Source organism: Oryctolagus cuniculus, chromosome 3, assembly GCF_051225735.1.
Source record: "Oryctolagus cuniculus isolate XC-2025 breed Fujian yellow rabbit chromosome 3, ASM5122573v1, whole genome shotgun sequence".
NCBI lineage: Eukaryota > Metazoa > Chordata > Mammalia > Lagomorpha > Leporidae > Oryctolagus > Oryctolagus cuniculus.
Genome location: NC_142869.1, coordinates 66,218,940 through 66,239,245, shown reverse-complemented (window position 1 = coordinate 66,239,245; position 20,306 = coordinate 66,218,940). Strand labels below are relative to the sequence as shown.

The following is a 20,306-nucleotide window of genomic DNA, read 5'->3' as shown; positions in this document are numbered from 1 at the left end:
TCTTCAAGAGAAACCTGAACATGCTATTTCTAGCAAAGGCTGGTGAGATATACTAAGACCTTGTTAAGGGCATCTGGTTGGTGGATGCTCTGATCCCAGAAAGCAACAATGCTTCAAGTACTACACTGTATTTACAAGGAAGGTCTTATAACAAAAACTCATCAATTTTCCCAACTGCTGGCTCAATGGCATCCATAACCCCTATTTCAGAGACTGGGACAAACTGAGACTTAGGAAGGGAAGTGGCTTGCTCAAGAACATACAGACAGGGGTCGGTGTTCTGGTGTCGAGAGTAAAGATTCTGCCTGCCACGCTGGCATCCTATATGGATGCTGGTTTGTGTTCTGGTTGTATCCAGCTCTCTGCCAATGGCCTGGAGAAAGCAGCGGAAGTTGGCATGTGTTTGGGCCCTTGCCACTGATGTGGGAAACCTGGAAGAAGCTCCTGGCATCTCTTGGCTTCAGCCTGGCCTAGTCCTGGAAGTTGCGACCATCTATAGAGTGAACCTGCAGATGGAAGAGCAATTCTCTCTAAAACTTACAAATAAATATCATAAAAAATTTTAAAAAATAATGAGAAGAACACATGAATACACACTGAACACTGTAGGCCTTTTTACCTTAAAGAGGATGTTTATGGAGGCTCAACCAGTTACCAGAAGTTCTATGCAGAAGCTGTAGTCTTTTAATGCAAATCAGTGATCTGCACCCACTAGGCAGCTCTCCAAGGGACTAGTTTCCCCTGGAACAACTGACCCTAACCTTGAAAAAGCCACAGTGAAATTTGACCAGGGGAGAGGGAGTAAGGTAGATAAAAGCAAAGTAGAAGAACAAGAAGGGGAGCATAGCTTGAGAAGGAGCAAGGAATAACAGGAAAAGGTCTCAAAGACTGAGAAGGTACAAGACCAAGAAATCACCACAGTGTCGTGTAGATTGCTTCATGCCACCCACTCCTCTGGATTAAGTCGATGAGTATGGCTTTCCTGCTGACTTCACCTTAAAGATTAATTACATGGCTCAGATAATGTGTCATGCATGTATTTTTTTAAAGAAAGTAAAAACATCTATGGGAGTTGCTTCATAAGAGACTAAGCCAATTAGCATACACAGACTGCTCACATCCCTTCTGCTATTCTAGGAGACAAGACTAAGGATATAAGGGAGGTAAAGAATGCCAGTAGTAATGGCAGTGCCCTAATCACATTTCAGCTTCAAATTTCCTTTTTCTTTTTTTTTTTTTTTTTTTGACAGGCAGAGTGGACAGTGAGAGAGAGAGACAGAGAGAAAGGTCTTCCTTTACTGTTGGTTCACCCTCCAGTGGCCGCCGTGGCCGGCGCACCGCGCTGATCCAAAGCCAGGAGCCAGGTGCTTCCTCCCGGTCTCCCATGCGGGTGCAGGGCCCAAGCACTTGGGCCATCCTCCATTGCCTTCCGGGGCCACAGCAGAGCTGGGCAACCGGCACAGAATCCGGCGCCCTGACCGGGACTAAAACCTGGGGTGCCGGCACTGCAAGGCGGAGGATTAGCCTACTGAGCAGCGGCGCTGGCCTCAGCTTCAAATTTCATGAGGTTGTCCTACAGGTATGTAGTCTGGTAATCCCAAGAAAGTCTTTGAAAAATGAAACTAAAAATGTATCGATTTATTTTATTTGAAAGGCAGAGAGAGAGAGATTGATTGATCTTCCATGTGCTGGTTCCTATCTGGGTGACAGGGACTCAAGCACTTTGAGCTGTCATCTGCTGCTTCCCAGTGTATGTATCAGCAGAAAAAAGCTGGACTGGAAACAGAGTTGGGACTCAACCCCAGGGACTCTGATATGAGATACAGGCACCTAAGCAGTGGCTTAACCACTGTGCAAAATGGTGGTTCCAGAAAATGGAATTTAAATATAAGAGATTCCTTAATAATACATTAATATGTAAAGCACTACATGCACTCCAAACTTACAAAGTAAGAAAAGTTACACACACACACACACAGTTGTCAAAGTTCTACAGAATCAAACACTTCATTTTGCATACTTTTGCCAACATAAACATCTTTTTTTGTGGGACAGGTTGGGAATTTAGATCACTCAATCAAGCAGTAAAGACATTCTGCCTAGATTCAGAACTTTGGTTCTTAGTATAGTTTCTGAAATGTAAATTACAGACTTTATTTGGTAGTTTATATTATATGAGATGTTTTCCTAAAGGATGGGTTTGGGGGATTTAAAATTACATTATTAGTAAGTATAAAATTATCACAAAGGCTACAGAATTCAGCCGTACTCTCTGCTGAGGCAAACATATTATATTTACTACCTGGAACAAGAAACCATTCAAATCTAGTTACAAGCTAAATTTTAAGAAGTAAATAAGGTTGGGCTCACGGCTACTCTGGAGTGGTGAATTAAGTCATTTTAGAAGAGAATGAAATCTGACTTCTCAGTGTGCTACAATTTTATGATTAAATGTACTATAATGTTAAAAATTTTTCAAGTTTCCAATGGGAGGTCTGCGATGTGGTGAAATAGGTTAAGCCACCACCTGAAATGCTGGCATCTTATAGGGGTGCTGGTTCAAGCCCTGGCTGCTTCACTTCCAATCTAGCTCCCTGCTAATATGTCTGGGAAAGCAGCAGCAGAAGGCCTAAGTCCTTGGGCCCCTGAGACCTAGATGAAGCTCCTGGCTTCGGCCTGTCCCAGTCCTGGCTGTTGTGGCCATTTGGGGAGGATGGAAGATCTCTCTCTCTCTCTCTCTCTCTAACTCTTCTTTTCAAATAAATAAAACAAACCTTAAAAATAAAGTTTTTAATGGCTATTTCAAGCCAAGGAAACAACTTAAGTACTAATGAGAAAAATGGAACAGCTATTACTTGGAAAAAATGTTTTTCCCTCACAATGGACCACCAGATTTTCTTGGGACTAGTAATTCATTGGGTTTACTTCCTGTGACAAAGAAAAAAAAACAAAACTTCATGGCCATAAAGTTAATTCTTTCAACCTTTCACAAAAGCTCAGACACACAACTTAATCCCTTAAGAACTGCATAAACAAAAATACCTGGAATTCTCAACTTTGAATTTTAAAACAAAAAAAGACATTAAAATATTATTTGGTTCAAAAATTTTCAAAGTGGACTTCATGAAACGTTATTTTCCAAAAGTATTCTTAAAAAATGATTTATTTATTTATTTGAAAGACAGAGAGGCAGAGACAGAGAGAGAGAGAGGTCTTCCATTTGCTAGTTTACTCCCCAAATGGCTGCTATGCCTAGAGCTGGGCCAATCTGAAGCTAGGAGTCAGGAACTTCTTCCAGGTCTCCCACATGGGTGGAGGGGTCCAAGCACTTGGGCCATATTCTACTGCTTTCCCAGACACATTAGCAGGGAACTGGATCAGAAATGGAGCAGCTGGGACTTGAGCTGGCTCCCAAATGGGATGCCAGCACTGCAGGCAGCGGCTTTACCCTCTATGCCACAGCTCCAGCCCCCAAAAAGTATTCTTAATAAAGGGAGGTGATTCAAAAAAATTTGGTAACACTATTGGAGAGTTATAACCATATGAGGTCATTAGCAAAGCTGAAAAGGTGTATATGAAAAGAATTTTTAAAATGTAATTTTTATCACACCTAAATGCATGCAGAACCCGTTTTGCAGTATTTACTAAAATCCTATGAAACTAATGTTTCCTTATCTCATATGAAGAAATTCAAGTGCAGACAGGCTGGGTAACTGTTCCAAGTTCATAGATTAATTGGTGGACAAACAAAACAGATCTTGCCTTTCCAGACCCCACTAGGGTGCTATTTTTAGTACTGTACTACCTCTCTTTCAATACCTATACTCCACGAAGGATCACAGACTATAAGAAGCCATCTTATAGTTCATCTAGTCTCAATCTCTCCTGTAAAAGGTGGGGAGATATGTAGTCAGAGAAGTGAAGCAGTTTACCCAAAATGACATGTAAAATCCACTGCTATAGTAGAACTAGAACCTAGCTCTTAATTCCAACACTAGTACCCTTTCTACAACAGGATATTAATTCCTGCAACACCAACACTCTTTGCCTCTGAAATGAAGGAGTCATGGACAGTAAGTGTTTTAAGTATTAAAGACCCATTAAAATATTTATTAAACCACACTTGTGTCAATAGTTTTTTTTTTTTTAGTCAATGAAATATGATTGTTTTTACTTACAAATGTCATCCACTGTGACAGGGAATCAACGTTTCAAGCTGTTGAACAGGTCATCATCCCTGTCCTGTTGGATGACACCTGTAAATAAAATAAATCTATTTTTGAGTGAGTAGATTTTAAGCCAAGCCAACTAGATTTAAGATGCATGCAATCTGAAGCAAAGAGTAATTTTTAAAATGATATTTTAAGTTTAAATTATTCTTAATATGTAATGTCTTAATTATGTACTGCTGGAGATACTTCCCAATGCCAGCTTTTCCTCTAAATAGCTATCACTGGCTACCAGTACAAGATAATCCAGGAACTGACATGCAATTTTGCCAGAACTCACTGGGAATCATGCCTCCTCGTGCTAAAGGTGTGCACCAGGCAGTATCTGCCTTGGTCCGCTGCCTCTGTGAATATCATTTCCACTTTGCAGGAGGGACAACCAAGGCCCTGTGAAGTTAAATGCAGCCTAATGTTAAATAGCTAAGTGTCTGCAGCTCAAGTCCCTGGGTGGGGAAAAGTATGTACAGAACACATTAGCAAAGGTTATTATTAGCCTGATCAACTTTTGAAAGACTGATATGTACACATTTAAAACACTTCACAAATGCTGACTTAGAATATTCTAGTACATCTGTATAGAATATAATGTCAGTATTAAATATTTAAGTGCAAGCATTATTTTAAAATGTCATGGATAGAAAATCAACCAACGTGTAAAAACAGGAATTAGACAATGGAAGAACAAAATAAGTATATATTTAGAATTTCAAATTCTGACTACTTCTATACAAGGTTCATGGTTCCTAACAAATATGAATATATGAAAACTCATTATTTACAAATGTCTTACAGCTTATCACTTAAAACACTGGTTTCTCTATAGCCACAGATTAACAATCCAAGAAAGATATGCCATAAGCTAAAACTTTCCCTGGATAATAAACATCTAAATTTCCAATTTATATCTAAATATTCCAAAATAAATGGAAGTTTTATAGGGTGCTACTTTGAAGTAACATAGTTATTTCAAAAACACTGCCATAAAACTCATATTGAATGCTTTCCATATGCCAAGCACTGTCTGAGTTTACACATACTATCTCGTTCAATCCTCACAATTTATTACAATTTTACAAATCAGGTAATCTAAGTACAGAGAAATTAAGTAACTTGCACACAAATCTTGGAATGGAATTCAAGTTCCAAACCTACTAGGCTTCTTTGAACTAGCAATTAAAGGTTCTCAAAATATAAAAACTAATGAATGAAGTTCCAATTGGAATACCTAAAATTCCTCCAATGAAATTCCACACAATATCAGAAAATTTTCTCACATCATCTTGGTGAAGGGAATGGTGGGGACAGTTTTCAAAAATTAAATCATGTTAATGTCAAAGAATTATATCTTTTTATGTTAACTTAAAATCCATCACAATGAAAATATGACAACTGAAACATTTAAATTTTCTTTTATAAATAAGGAGAAGTAGATCTTCCTGACTCAGTAACTTGTCAACAGTCCATAAAGGGATGAAGCTTCCCCAACTCAAGACTGTCTGATTACTAACACTATCTAATGGTCAGTAATTGACTGAATTGAATCACATGCAGTAGAAAATAAATAAATCTCAATGAAGAGCAGAACCATTTATAAAGCACATTAACTTCATGACAAACAAAAAAAGTTTTGATATAGTATGACCCCCTTAATTCCATATAAAGAAATAGCTCTTTTCTTAATCATAAGTTTAAGCTTCTGACCAAATCTTCTGAACTTTTTTTTCTAAGTACCTTTTTTCCAACATATTTTTACAACTATGAAACTGATAAAATAAGAAACAATCAGGAGCACAGAAGTAAATATATCTGACATATTTTAACTAAACAAGCAGTTTAACACCACAGAAACTAGACATTAAAAAGAAAGAAACAAAGAAAGAAAAGAAAATGCATGTACCATTTAAAGCATTGTGGAGAAATCAATGTATTCTGGAAATAATGGTTTTCTTAAGAGGACCCAAACAGAAAAAGATAAAGTGTGGTTTCATGGTCGCTTACCCTTTTCTCTGATACCCCATCCTGGCCTGTAGAATCTTTCTCATCCTGTGTCTCTTTCAGGACTGCCATATGTTTTTTGTATGCTGGCTCTCTGTTTAAGGTTGTGTATCCTATGTGCTCATAAATTGGGTTTATCGTCATCTTGGCAATGTATTCTGCTGCCTTGGTTTCAATATAGAGAGTAATCAAGCCATCAGTCACCAGATCGTGGATGGACTCAAAGCGTTTCTCCCCAACAAAGTGCTTTCCATCGTAGTAGAGCCTGAAGTTTCTGGTTTGACTTCCAAATCTGCCTCAATGAAATGGGAAAGATGTTTTTAAGAAAAGTAAGTAAGTGAATTCTTTCTGGGGGGGAAAAAAAACTATTGCATTGTTTGTGTGTGTCTTCTTCATTTAAATAAACTGTGGCTAATCTCTGAGACCTGTCTAGAATATATAAAATTAAACTTTTGAACACAAAGAATGAACTTGCAATAAACTAGGGATAACAAGTCAAAAGCATGCCTACCCTAGAGAGAAAATTTTATCTTTTTAAGCCATTTCATTATGCCTGTAAGAATAATGGAGGAAAAGAAACTTTATATCTTATTAAAACACATTCAATATTCAACTGGTCAGTTTCTTAACGTGAAATTTCCATATTAACATTTTTTCTTCAAATTGACCAATAAAAATAGTTAATGTACTTTAGACCCCAGCATTCATGTCACTTAATGGTAAAGTTCTTTTCAGGGCTCACTAAATGATGCCAGCAACCATGTGAAGTAGAGCTGACTCTAGAACCTGGGCCACGCAGGGCAAGAGGGCACAGAAACATACTTTTGCTATTTCTGGCCTCAGTCAAGGATGAGTTCTTGCCTTCTACACAGTCCTTCTGTGTCTGCTGGTTAAGTGTGAGCAAGAAATATTTATAATATATAGGACATGTAAGTGATAAACTCTCGACTACAGAAATTCAATTTGCAGTTCTGAGTCATGTTTTGATGACATGCTTTAAAGACTGGAGAATAGTGGTTTCCTTTTATGATGATTTCAGTACTTTGTTTCACTTCCTGCAACAAATTTCAGAAACAGATCTGAGTTGTCAAGACTGGTATCAGCATCCCTCTAAGAAGATACAGGCAACAAAACACACTAACTTCAATGAAAGCTGATGCCAAAAGGCACTGTTGTCTCCTGAAGGTAATCCTACAGGATCCTAATTAAAAATGAAACATATTGGCAAGGATGTGTTTCATTATTAAACACAGATCAGAGATGAACTAAAATAACTACTGTTGAAGTAAACTGTTAAATGGGATTGCCAACTTGTTATGTAACAACATGATTCTGGGATAGCATATATGCCAAATGGATAGGAGTTAAAAACTCTTAATGTGTCCTTAAAAAACAAAACACTTTTTATAAGCTCATAGGCAAGTCTGTTTCTGTGATTCAAATTAGAGTTTACTAATTATTTCATCTAGAACCCAGTGTACTATCCACACTGACCATTCTAACATCTAATAACTATCTCTTAGTTCTTTAAAAGCAATCAAGTTTTTGTTTACACTCAAGTTACTTAACCATATATAATTATACTTTTCTGTTCTCCATTTTCTTGCTATGTTAAAAACAAACATTCTTCCCAAATAAATTTTCTTTATAATGTAAGTCTTAAAACGAGGAAGGTAAAATGTCTACAACAAAGTTAAATATGAAGATTTCCCATTCAATACAAAACTTTTATCATTTTCCTTCTAGATAACACACTTTATCTGCTATTAACAAGCAAATATGGAAAGCTACTTTGTAATTTTCATAAGGCCTGTGACAACAATAAGAACAACAGGGCTTATCAGGAAGTCCCTTTATAAGTCATCTCTGTCACAGGCATTTCAGTAAGGGCTCAGACTGTTTTACTCTTGTCAGGACTTATGACTTCAGAGTGGAGATGGTACTTCAAGACTACCCACGTAGTGGATAGTGGTATCAGTCCTTTGAACTGGTCTCGCCTGGGCTGCAAATGTTCTGACTGAAAAAGTAGAAATCTACAGCTAGACTTCCTACTGCTTTCCAAGGGGTTATTCCTAATCCATCCAACGAGGGCATATACAACGAGGGCCATACAACGTGGGCATGGATTGCTTGTCCATTTTTCTTTCTCAACTCAGTTATTTTAAGGGATTCCCTCCATGATTTGCAACTCCTCTTCAGGCTGCATGTCTGCTCCAGCCTTCAGATCCAATCAAAACTGCAGCCTTAATAAGGGAGCTTATCAGATAGCTAAAACAACTCAAAATTTGGTTTGATTAAAACATAGCCTCAAAGGACAGAAGGAGAATTTCCATTTTGGAATTAAGACAGAGTGAGAGTGAGAGAGCGAGAGAGGAGGAGGATGGAAACTGCGTTATTTTTACTAAGAGAACTGAAAAATTTCATTGCTATTCTGAACTGTACTGTCTTTTATTCGTAAGTTTCATAAAGAACAGCATCACAGCACAAACTCTCAGAGACTTCTCCACTTTCTGGATCTGAACTAAAAGACATACACTTGGGCTGAGAAGTAGAGCGAGGACTGAAAATCTTTGAAAAAGACCAGGAATGGATTCTATTCTAAGAAGATGCAGACAGGGGTGATGCCAAACAACAGCAAAGCAGGACAGTTTCCTATACAAGTCTATGGCTTCCAAACTGTCACTCTTCTACAAATATTTAAGAAAATATCCAGGCACTCTGTTAGGTAGTAAATGGTTCATAATAAAATTCCTGTTCCCTTGGCAACTCCAATAGGGACCAAACATAAAAACAGGTCAATTCAAAGATATAAAATTTTAAATTCTAAAAAGGTCACCCTTAGATTGACTTTTTAAAAAATGACTACAAAAATGTGTATAATCTTGCTCTTATGTAGGAAAGTTACATTTCTGCAAAATGGTTCATGAAACCAAGCATAACCAGTATCTCTCTCTTACTACAAAACCCAGGAAACTGAAGGCTTCGTAGGCTCTCAGGGAAACAGTGATGCTTATGAGACCTTAGGGCTACTGCTCTGTCCAAAGACAAAATCATCCTTGCACTCGTGAAGCAGGGTTTAGCCAAGAGCATACAGGTTTGAAATGTGTGGGATGCTGGATCTACCATTGCCTAAGCTGGATGATTTGGGGAACATCATTCTTCAGATTTTGCATCTAAAAAATAGGAGTAATATCACCCAAGCCCACATGGTTGTAAGGATTACATTAGAGTATTTCAGTCAAAGCTAAATATATAGTGGGCTCAATGAGTGGTGGTTTCCCGTCTTCTTTGGTACTTAGGCCCTGCAAAGAACAACAGAATGAGTTACCATACATTAAAACAAAACAGAATTGATGTTCAGTAAATACGAATTGAAGACATCTGAATAAATAAGTAGCACACTGGCTGTACAGGGTCATCTCTGTACTGGTTTATTTTATAGTCAACAAGTCAAGTAGGAGCTGTCAGAATAATTCTTTTGGATATCCCTGAGTTAGTTTATTTCTTGTTTAAATAGAGTGGGCCTAGAACAGAGCGCAAAGTGGTGATGGTGAGGTCCTATCCACTGTGCTCTGTGAATAAAGTCTCTGAATTTAACAGTGAAGAGTCAGTAAATATACCCACATTGAAGGCAAGACATATTGGATGGATTTAATGACAACTACTGGAATCTAGACTGTTGCACATTACTGATTTATAAAAACCACTAAAGCTAAGCTATTTCCTCTCAATGTAGGAAAATTTACTTTTCATGTATTTATTTCTGCCAGGGTCCTTGCTTAATAGCTGTTTGTTCCTTGGTGAGCATGCTTTTGAAACTGTAGAGGCAGAACTCTCACTTAGAATTCAACAAAATGAAAATACACTTTTTCAGGGGAAGTGATTAGCCCAGCAGTTAAGATGTCCCTGTCTCTCCTCAAAGCACCTGGGTTTGATTCCTGGCTTTTGATCCGGACTCCAACTTGCTGCTAATGAAGATCCTGGGAGGCTGAAGTGACTGTCTGAGTAACTGGGCTTCTGACACTCACGTTAAAGACCTGAACTTCTGGCTTCAGCAGTCCTACCTAGATTTATCCCGGTTCAGGCACTGTGTGTCACAATGGGCATCTGGGGCAGGGAGGGGAGGTATGCTTTGTCTCTCTCTCAAAAAAAAAAAAAGAGAAAGAAAGGAAAAAGATCATCATAATCTCTAAAGTGTACTAGAGTTAACAAAAGAAGAAAAAGATGGGGATAATATGCATGGAACTACTACTCTTGTACGTAATTACTACTTTCCAGAAAAAATATCTTTTTCCTCAGTGATTCCAGGTTTTGGCTTTCATATTTTAAAACGCTATTTAATGCTGTGCCCAGTTGCACTCCATTGAATTTCAGAATATATAATTCTAACATCTAGCTTTATAAAATCAACAAAATCCTTAATATCACCCTTTCCATTTTCAGCAAATGAATTATACTTAAAAAAATAATGAAAATATGTATAAGGCATTCTCTTTGTAACTTTATTTTGTCTAAACCCAAGAATTAGTTTTGACTTGAGGCCAAAGTGATTTGGAAGTATCTCTTTAAAGAATGCTCCAAACTAACAGATGTTTTCTGTTAGCAAATAGAAAACAAAACACATACAACACACTTTTCTAAGCTAGCAATAAATTGCTGGAAGTATTTCTAAAAACCAACATATAAAAAGTTTTATTTATCATAAATAGGTATTTGTGTATTGCTTGCCAGAGATAAAGAAGCTAAACTAATGATGAAATATAAACATCTCATAAATTCATCCATCATGAATATATTCCAAGAAGAAAGGTTAAAACGGATACAATAATTTGAAATCAACTAAATACCAATAAAATGGAGTCTATGAACCAAGAGGAAAGCTAAAGAAAAGAGGGTGTAGCTATACAAGAAAATTCAAAACACTTTATCCGACCAAAACTTCATTAGGATATGACTTCTGTGTGTTTTGTTGTATAATGCAGGATGGGAAAATGGAATAAAATATTAAAATATGTCAATTCATGATGATATTTCCTTGGCAGAATAGATAATTTTCACTGAAGTAGCAAACCCACTAAACTTTCCATGAAGATAGCTCTGGAGTGCAGAATTGCAGTAGAAGAATTAGTTGAAGGATTAACATAAAGTCAGTTTAAGAAGCAATTAGGGGGCTGGTGCTGCGGCATAGTTGGTAAAGAAGCCACCTGCAGTGCTGGAATCCCATATGGGTGCCTGTGAGTCCTTGCTGCTCCACTACTGATCTAGCTCTCTGCTGTGGCCTGGGAAAGCAGTGGAGGATGGCCCAAGTACTTGGGCCCCTGCACCTGCGTGGGAGACCCAGAAGCAGCTCTGGACTCCTGGCTTCAGATCGGCGCAGCTCCAGCTGTTGCGGCCAATTGGGGAGTGAGCCAACAGACAAAAGACCTCTCTCTCTCTTGCCTCTCCTTCTCTGTTTGTCTGTGACTTTCAAATAAATAAATAAATCTTAAAAAAAAAAAAAAGGCAGCAGTTAGACATCCCCCAATGTGCCCATCCTGTCCCCAGATAATCACACCTTCCACACCACAGCAGGCTTCAGTTCTGTGCTTTAAAAAGCACAAGCCAGTGTGACTGTGAACTAAGAGCACCAGGCAGAGCTGAAGGCGGAGGCAGCCTCCTGAAAGCTACATGACTGTTTCAAACACGAAGACAGATTTCCATTTCTCTTCAGCCTAAGTTCTCAAAAGGTTAATATGTTTCCTGGAAACTGGAAAATTATTTTCTGGGAAATCTGATCAACCCAACTAGAAAGACTTAAGAATTAAGACCATCAGCACCTAGCTGTCAGGCTTCCTCATATCCCAGAAGTACCAGTCAGCTTTTGAGTGCCAAATACACTTACATAGGAGCAGGCAATGCCCTGATATCTGAGGACTTACTCTCATGAAAGATAAGACTACAAAAAACTAACAGGAGTCAAACTATGCAGGAGCAAATGAATCATGCAGAGATGGAAATTTAAAAAAAAAAATTAACAATATGCTAAAAAAATGGGATGCTTCATATTCCTATTCTTGAATAGAATTTAGCCAAGAAATATATGGGTGCAGGTTCAAGTCCCAACTGCTCCACTTCCAATCTGGCTCTCTGCTATGGTCTGGGAAAGCAGAAGAAGATGGCCCAAGTCCTTGGGCTCCTGTACCCACATGGGAGACCTGTCCTGGCTCCTGGCTTCAGATTGGCACAGCTCTGGCTGTTGCGGCCAATTGGGGAGTGAACCAGTGGACGGAAGACCTCTCTCTCTGCTTCTCCTTCTCTCTCTGTTGTAACTCTTTCAAGTAAATAAATAATTTTTTTTTTCAAAAAAGAAAATTTATTTTGGAGTCAAAAAATCCCCAAAAGTTACACAGAGAATGCAAGAACCAGAGTTTAAACCTAGGACTGTCTGATTGCAAAGTCGTGTTCTGAGTTATTGACTAACTATATTAATTTAAAACCACAGGACCAAAAAGGCCATCAACACTCTTCATAATTAGCCTATGTATCTTGTAGCGTAACATAGCAAAGAAATAATGGGTATTTGTCCATTCAAGAGATTCTCAGATAAAATAGTAAAGAATGAAAAATGGCTTTCTGCATTTTTTTTTTTTTTTTTTTTACAGGCAGAGTGGACAGTGAGAGAGAGAGAGACAGAGAGAAAGGTCTTCCTTTGCCGTTGGTTCACCCTCCAATGGCCGCCGCGGCCGGCGCGCTGTGGCTGGCGCACCAGGCTCATCTGATGGCAGGAGCCAGGAGCCAGGTGCTTTTCCTGGTCTCCCATGGGGTGCAGGGCCCAAGCACCTGGGCCATCCTCCACTGCACTCCCTGGCCACAGCAGAGAGCTGGCCTGGAAAAAGGGCAACCGGGACAGAATCCGGCGCCCCAACCGGGACTAGAACCTGGTGTGCCGGTGCCGCTAGGCAGAGGATTAGCCTAGTGAGCCGCGGCGCCGGCTGCATTTTCTTACTTATACAAAGAACTTCACCACAGGGAGTGTTCCAAGTTTGATAATTTATTATCTAATGCAATTTACTGAATAAGCCCAGTATATGCCAAGCACTGCACAAGGCTCAAAGAATAAGAAAGACTTCACTGCTGCCATGGAGGACCAAGTTCATTTTTAAAGATAATTGCATCCACAGACTTTTTTTCTATAGGTGGCACCTTGTGCATAGGTTACTAAAGCAACATGTGAAGATCTTTTCAGAAAGTAAATTATAGCTATATGATCAAAGGTACAACATATTCAATAGAGACTCAAATGTAACTCTGCACATTAGGCTTCATTCCTAAAAATCAAAACACCTGAGTCATGAATAGATTGCTAAATGAATCCAAAAACCTGGCAGCAAACAGCTATTTGATCTCTAAGCAAAAATTTTGAAAACTCCAGCAGAAGGGGCCATTCTGTAGCTTGGAGAATGACCACAACTGAGAGCAGAAACAGAGCCAAAAGCTAAGGCGATTGTCTGAGACAAGAGCAGATGGAAAGCAGGAGGAGGTAGGAACATTCACTCAAAAGGATGACAGGAACCATAGGGCAGTTAATTTAGCCTGGGATAACAGGAGACATTCACAGGAGATCTGTTCTACTATACTCAGGGACAACAGGATGATTTAAGGAGGTGGGAAGGAGAAGAAATGAAAGAGAAGGCAGTATTTAAGAAGATAGGGAAAATGTATCAAAATACGGACCAAAATAGCTTGATGAGAACCTCAGAAACCAGTTAACAAATTACCGCACTCCCAAAAGTGCAAAACCGGAGGAACACAGTGAAAATCTAAGAGCCATTTCACTTTATCTGCAATACCCTGCCCCCAAACTAGCATGGTTCAGCTCTGCTCATGGCTTCTGGTGGTGGTGGTGAGGGGTGCTGAAGAACAGAACAGGCATCCAGTGCTTTCAGCTTTTGGAGGGTTTCCTGAGGGATGGTTTTTTCTCTCCCTGCCTCAGAGTGCTAAAGAAACCAGAAATGTTTGGATGCTTGGGGTGCCTGACAGCAACACAAAGTGAGGAAAGCTGCTTGCAGCAACAGAGGGCCTGCAGGGCCACAAAGAAATGGCAAAGCTCTGCAGCCTTCAGAAGGCAACCAACCGCTGGCTTCTCTCAGAAGGGAAGAAGGATGGAGCGTGCATTCAGTGTCCTGGCTTTTCAGCAGGACGCTAAGGAATCAGACCCTGAAGCACCTGATTCAGGGAATGGATGCGGAGTCACATAAGTCGTCTCTCATTTTTCACGTGTGACTGACTGGTTCCAGGTTCATTCGCTGGATACCAAAATCAGCAGATGCTCAAGTCTCTTATATAAAATGGCATAGTATTTGTGTGTAACTTACACACATTCTCCTGTATACCTTAAATAGCCTGTAGATTACTTAATGATACCTAATATAAATGCTATGTAAACAGTAGTTTTATATATATATATACACACACATATATACATACATATATATATATGTATCATTTAGGGAATAATGACAAGAATAAAAGCCTGTACATGTTCACTAGAAAAATCAGATCCAGTTGGTTGAATCTGCAGATGGGAAACCCACAGACATGAAGTGATGACTCTACGGCCACAGGCAGCTGAAAGCAGGAGAGAATGAGGCAGCTTGTACCTGAAGTCCACAGGACCTGCAGTACCACAGACAGACACCACAAGAGGAAGAAATTAAGAGTTCCTGACAAAGAAACAGGCAGATTTCTCTAATTGGGAAATTATATTAACAAGCCAGAGAAATAGCATACCCCCCCTCAACAGGCTTTAGGTCCACAGCCTTTACATAAACTGATTGGTAAAGGTCCTTCTATGTTCCAAACTAGCCCATAAGGATGGAGAGGCAGCTGTTTTATCAAATGTATCAAATACAAGAAAAAAAGCAAAACAAAACAAAAAATTTACAAAGCACATGAAAACACAAGGAAACATAACCCCATGAATGGAACAAAGTCAATCTCTCAAAACCAACCCAAAGACATAAACATCCTTGAACAGCCTGACAAAAATTCAAAATAAATGTCTTAAAGAAACTCAGTAATTTATAAGACAACATGATAAAAATTTAAAAATCAAGAAAAAGATGCATGAGAAAATCCTATCAATAAAGAGACAGAAATAATAAAAAATAAATTCTATAGATGAAGAATACTTAACTGTATGGAAAAATTCACTAGAGGGGTTCAACAGAAGACTTAATAAATCAGAAGAAAGAATCAGATAACCTGCAGACAGATCATTTGAAACTGTCAAATCAAAGGAGCAAAGTGAAAAATGAATGAGGAAAAGTGAAGAAACCCTAAGGAACCTAAGGGACACCATCAGGGATACCATATATACATGATGGAGTTCCAGAAGGAGAAGCAATAAAAAAAGGGACAGAGAGCCGATTTGATGAAATAATGGCTAAATGCTTCCCATGCCTGAAGAAGGAAATGGACATCAAAATTCAAGAAGCTCAAATAACTCCAATCCGGTCAAAGAAGCCCACACTGAGACATGTTATAATCAAACTGCCCAAAGTCAAAGTCTAGAGAATCTTGAAAGCAGAAATACAGAAGACAGCTCTACACAAGGGATTTCTGTCTTTGGAAATGGGAATTCAGTGAGAAAAATGTTGGGTACTACGTATTTATATAGAGGAGATTTAAGGAAGAGATAAGAGCAAATAAAAAAAATTGAGGACCTGGCATTATGGCGTAGTGGCTAAAGCAGCCGCATGCAATGCAGGCATCCCATGTGGGCACTGGCTTGAGTCCTAGTTGCTCCATTCCGATCCAGCTCTCTGCTATGGCCTGGGATAGTAGTGGAGGATGGCCCATGTCCTAGGGACCCTGCACCTGCTTGGGAGAACGGGACGAAGCCCCTGGCTTCTGGCTTCCGGCTTCCGATAGGCACAGCTCTGGCTGGTATGACCAACTGGGCAGTGAACCAGCGGACAGAAGACCTCTCTCTCTCTGCTTCTCCTTCTCTCTGTGTAATTCTTTCAAATAAATAAATAAATCTTTAAAAAAAGAGAGATTGAAAGAAAATAAGCTCAAGAAAGCTCCAACTAAATCATCTACATATTTCATGGCAGAAATCCTACAGGTCAGAAGAGAATGGGATGACAAAGTGTTAGCAGAAAAAACTGACAACCAAGAGTACAATATCTAGCAAAACTGTCATTCAAAATGGAGAAATAAAGATTCTCCCAGCTAAACAAATGATGAAGGAATTCAACAACACTAATCTTCCTCACAAGAAATATTAAAAGGAGTCCTGAGAGCTGAAACAGAGATGCGAAACAACAAGAAAACATACAGAAATATAAAATTCTCTGGTAAACTTAAATATACAAATACAGGTACAGAATTCTAAAATACTGAAATTATGGGCACTTTTAATTTTATGATAAAATTTAAAAATAACTAGAGATACACAGCTGTCTTAATGGATACACAATGTGTAAAAATATAATTTCTGTGCCACCAGTAACATAGGCAGAACTGAAGAGATATAAAAAATAGTTTTGTATAAAACTTAAGTTAAATTATCAGCTTAAAATAAATTATAATAACTATAATGTTTTTACATAAGCTCTCTGCTAACTAGAAAGAAAAAAATCTAGAAAAATATGTAAAGGAAAATAAGGCAGGAATCAAAGCATGTGAATACAGAAAGAAAAAAAACTTCAGTGAAACAAAAAGCAACAAGGGAAGAAAATAGGGACAAAGAGCTACAGGACAGATGGAAAACAATGAACAGTATATTAACAGCAAGTCCTTCCCTACAGGTAATTAGTTTAAATGTAAATGGATTAAACTTTCCAGAGGAAAAAGACAGAGTGACTGAACCTATGAAAAAGCAAACTGCAACTATAAGCTGCCTACAAAAGATTGACCTCCGATGTAAAAACACATACAGACTGGTCAACATTGTAGCACAGCGAATTAAGCTGTTGCCTGCCATGATGACATTCTATATGAACATTGGAATATGACAGTACACAAATACAGAAGCAAAATGATAAGTGAAAGGAGAAACAGATAGTAATATGATAATGATAATAAGAGGAGACTTCAACACCCTACTTTCATAACAGTCAGATACAAGATCAGTAGCAACAGAGGAAACAACACCATATAGACTGATAGATTCCATTCAACAGCAATAGATTACACATCCTTCTCCTGTACACACAGAATATTCTCCAGGGCAAATCACCCAAAACAAGTCTTTTTTTTTTTTTTCCCCTGACAGGCAGAGTTAGACTGAGAGAGAGACAGACAGACAGAGAGAAAGGTTTTCCTTTTCCGTTGGTTCACCCCTCAAATGGCCGCTACGGCTGGTGCGCTGCGCTGATCCGAAGCCATGAGCCAGGTGCTTCCTCCTGGTCTACCATGCGGGTACAGGGCCCAAGCCCCTGGGCCATCCTCCACTGCCTTCCCGGGCCACAGCAGAGAGCTGGACTGGAAGAGGAGCAACCAGGAGAGAATCCGGCGCCCAACCGGGACTAGAACCTGGGGTGCCGGTGCCGCAGGCGGAGGATCAGCCAAGTGAATCGCTGCACTGGCCCGAAACAAGTCTTAATAAGTCTGAAATCGAAAGACATCAAAAGCAGGAGAAAAACTCAGAAGTATGTGGAAATTAAAAATTAAACTTTTTTTTTTAAAGATTTATTTATTTGAAAGTCAGAGTTACAGACAGAGAGAGGAGAGGCGGAGAGGCGGAGAGGCGGAGAGGCGGAGAGGCGGAGAGGCGGAGAGGCGGAGAGGGAGGCAGGCTTTCCATCTGATGGTTCACTCCCCAACTGTCCACAACGGCTAGAGCTGTGCCGATCCAAAGCTAGGAGCCAGGAACTTCTTCCAGGTCTCCCTTGCAGGTGCAGAGGCCCAAGGACTTGGGCCATCTTCTACTGCTTTCCCAGGCTACAGCAGAGAGCTGGATCGGAAGTGGAGCAGCCAGGTTTCAAACCGGTAACCATGTGGGATGCTGGCGCTTCAGGCCAGGGCATTAACCCGCTGCACCACAGCACCGGCCCCAATTAATACACTATTGAACAATGAATGGGTTAAAGAGCAAATCACAAAAGGAAAACAAAAAAAAAAAAAAAAAAAGGAAACAACACACTTATTAAATGAAGCAAGTACTAAGAATTTTGCAGCAGTTTATGCCTATGTTAAAAATGAAAATCAATTCAAAAACTAACTTTACATCTCAAGGAACTAGGAAAAATGAACAAAACTCCCAAAATAGTGCATGAGAGGCCAGAGTTGTGGCATAATGGGTTAGGCTCCTTCCTGAAATGTCAGCATGCCATATGGGTGCTGATTTGAAACCTGGCTGCTCCACTTTCAATCCAGCTCCCTGCTAATGCACCTGGGAGGGCAGTGGAGGATGGCTCAAGTGTTTGGACCCCTTCACCCATGTGGGAGACCAGGAAGCAGCTCTGGGCTCTTGTCTTTGGCCATTCCCAGCCCCAGATGTTGCAGCTCCTTGGGGAGTGAATCAGAGGATGGAAGATCTCTATCTCCACCCCACCACCTGTAATTGTGCCTTACAAATAAGTAAGATAAATCTTAAAAAAAAAAAAAAAAAAAAAAAAAAAGATTAGAGCATGAACTGAAACAGAAAACGAAAAAAAAAAACAGGAAAAAAATCCATGAAATAGTTGGGATTTTGGGAATAAAAAAAAAACAACATCTAACAACAAAATTGACATGCCTTTAGCTAGAGTAAATAAGAAAAAAGAGGCAAGATTCAAATAACTAAAATCAGATATGAAAGAAGAGGAGTTGGCATTATGGTGCTGTTGAGTTAAGCCACTGTTTGGGATGCTGAAATTCCATACTGGAGTGCCTGGGATCAAGACCCACTCCACTTTGCTTCCAGCTTCCTACTAATGCACATCTAGGAGGCATCAGAAGATGGTTCAGATACCTGGGTTCCTGCCACCCACCCAGACCTGGATGGAGTTCTGGGTTCCTGGCTTCAGCCTGGCACAGCCGTGGCTATTGTGTAGGCATATGAGAAATGAACCAGCAGACAGAAGACAATCTTCTACCTCAAAAATCTTGAGTATAGACCTACCACATGACCCAGCCATTCCACTCCTCGGAATTTACCTAAGGGAAATGAAATTGGTAAACAAAAGAGCTATCTGCACCTCCATGTTTACTGCAGTTCAATTCACAATAGCTAAGACATGGAATCAACCTAAATGCCTGTCAACAGAAGAATGGATAAAGAAATTATGGGATATATATATATATATATACTCTATGGAATACTACACAGAGATTAAAAAAACCGAATCCAGTCATTTGCAACAAAATGGAGAAATCTGGAAAACATCATGCTAGGTGAAATAAGCCATGCCCAAAGGGACAAATATATGTTCTCCCTGATTTCTGACAACTAACTGAGCACCTAAAAGGAAATGTGTAGAAGTTAAACTGACACTATGAGAAACAATGACTTGTTCAGCCCTTGTCCTGACTATCGAGGAACAGCTTACTATTTTATTCTTTTTAGTATTTTTTCTACTTAATATCATTGGTTGAGCTCTTTACTTAACACAGAATTATTCTTTGGTGTTTAAATCCAACTGGAAATTGATCCCTATTAAAAATAAGAGTGGGGATAAGAGAGAGAAGGGATGCATAGTTTGGCTTACACTCCCTCAGACTTTCCCCTAAAGGCAAAGCTAAAAAGTTGCCAACGGACTACAAATCCCATTAAGTTGGCAGGTACCAATGCCATCTTACTAGTTAAAATTATCAGTTTAAGTTCATTACTGATCATAAAGATAGGATGAAGTGTCAAAGGGATCACATAAATAAGACCAGTGTCTGCTAATAATAATTGATAGAAATAAAAAGCAGAGAACTATCCAACATGAGAAGCAGGATACACTGCAGACTCATAGAATGACAAATGCCCTAAACAGCACTCTGGCCTCAGAATCAGCCCTTAAGGCATTCAGATCTGGCTAAAAAGCCCATGAGAATATTTCAGGCATGGAAAGCCAAGACTCTAAGGCAAAAAATGACCTAAATGAAAGATCTCTACAAGTGAGATCC

At 39.2% G+C, this 20,306-nt stretch overlaps 1 protein-coding gene across 11 annotated transcripts in view; it reads right to left on the bottom strand.

Annotated features, from left to right (window-relative positions):
• CHN1 (chimerin 1) overlaps positions 1–20,306 on the bottom strand; it is a 260,367-nt gene that overhangs the window by 98,181 nt on the left and 141,880 nt on the right. For 6 of the 11 annotated variants that reach the window (XM_089328121.1, XM_051848491.3, XM_008258770.5 and 3 more), the window contains one exon: positions 6,228–6,516. The exons of 2 other annotated variants lie outside the window; for them this stretch is intronic. In XM_089328121.1, coding sequence (XP_089184247.1) covers positions 6,228–6,516 — 289 coding nt within the window. Of the gene's footprint in view, positions 1–4,178; positions 4,257–6,227; positions 6,517–9,406; positions 9,527–20,306 lie in introns of those variants that run through there. 3 more of the 11 variants (XM_089328122.1, XM_002712299.6, XM_089328123.1) reach the window with 3 other exon arrangements.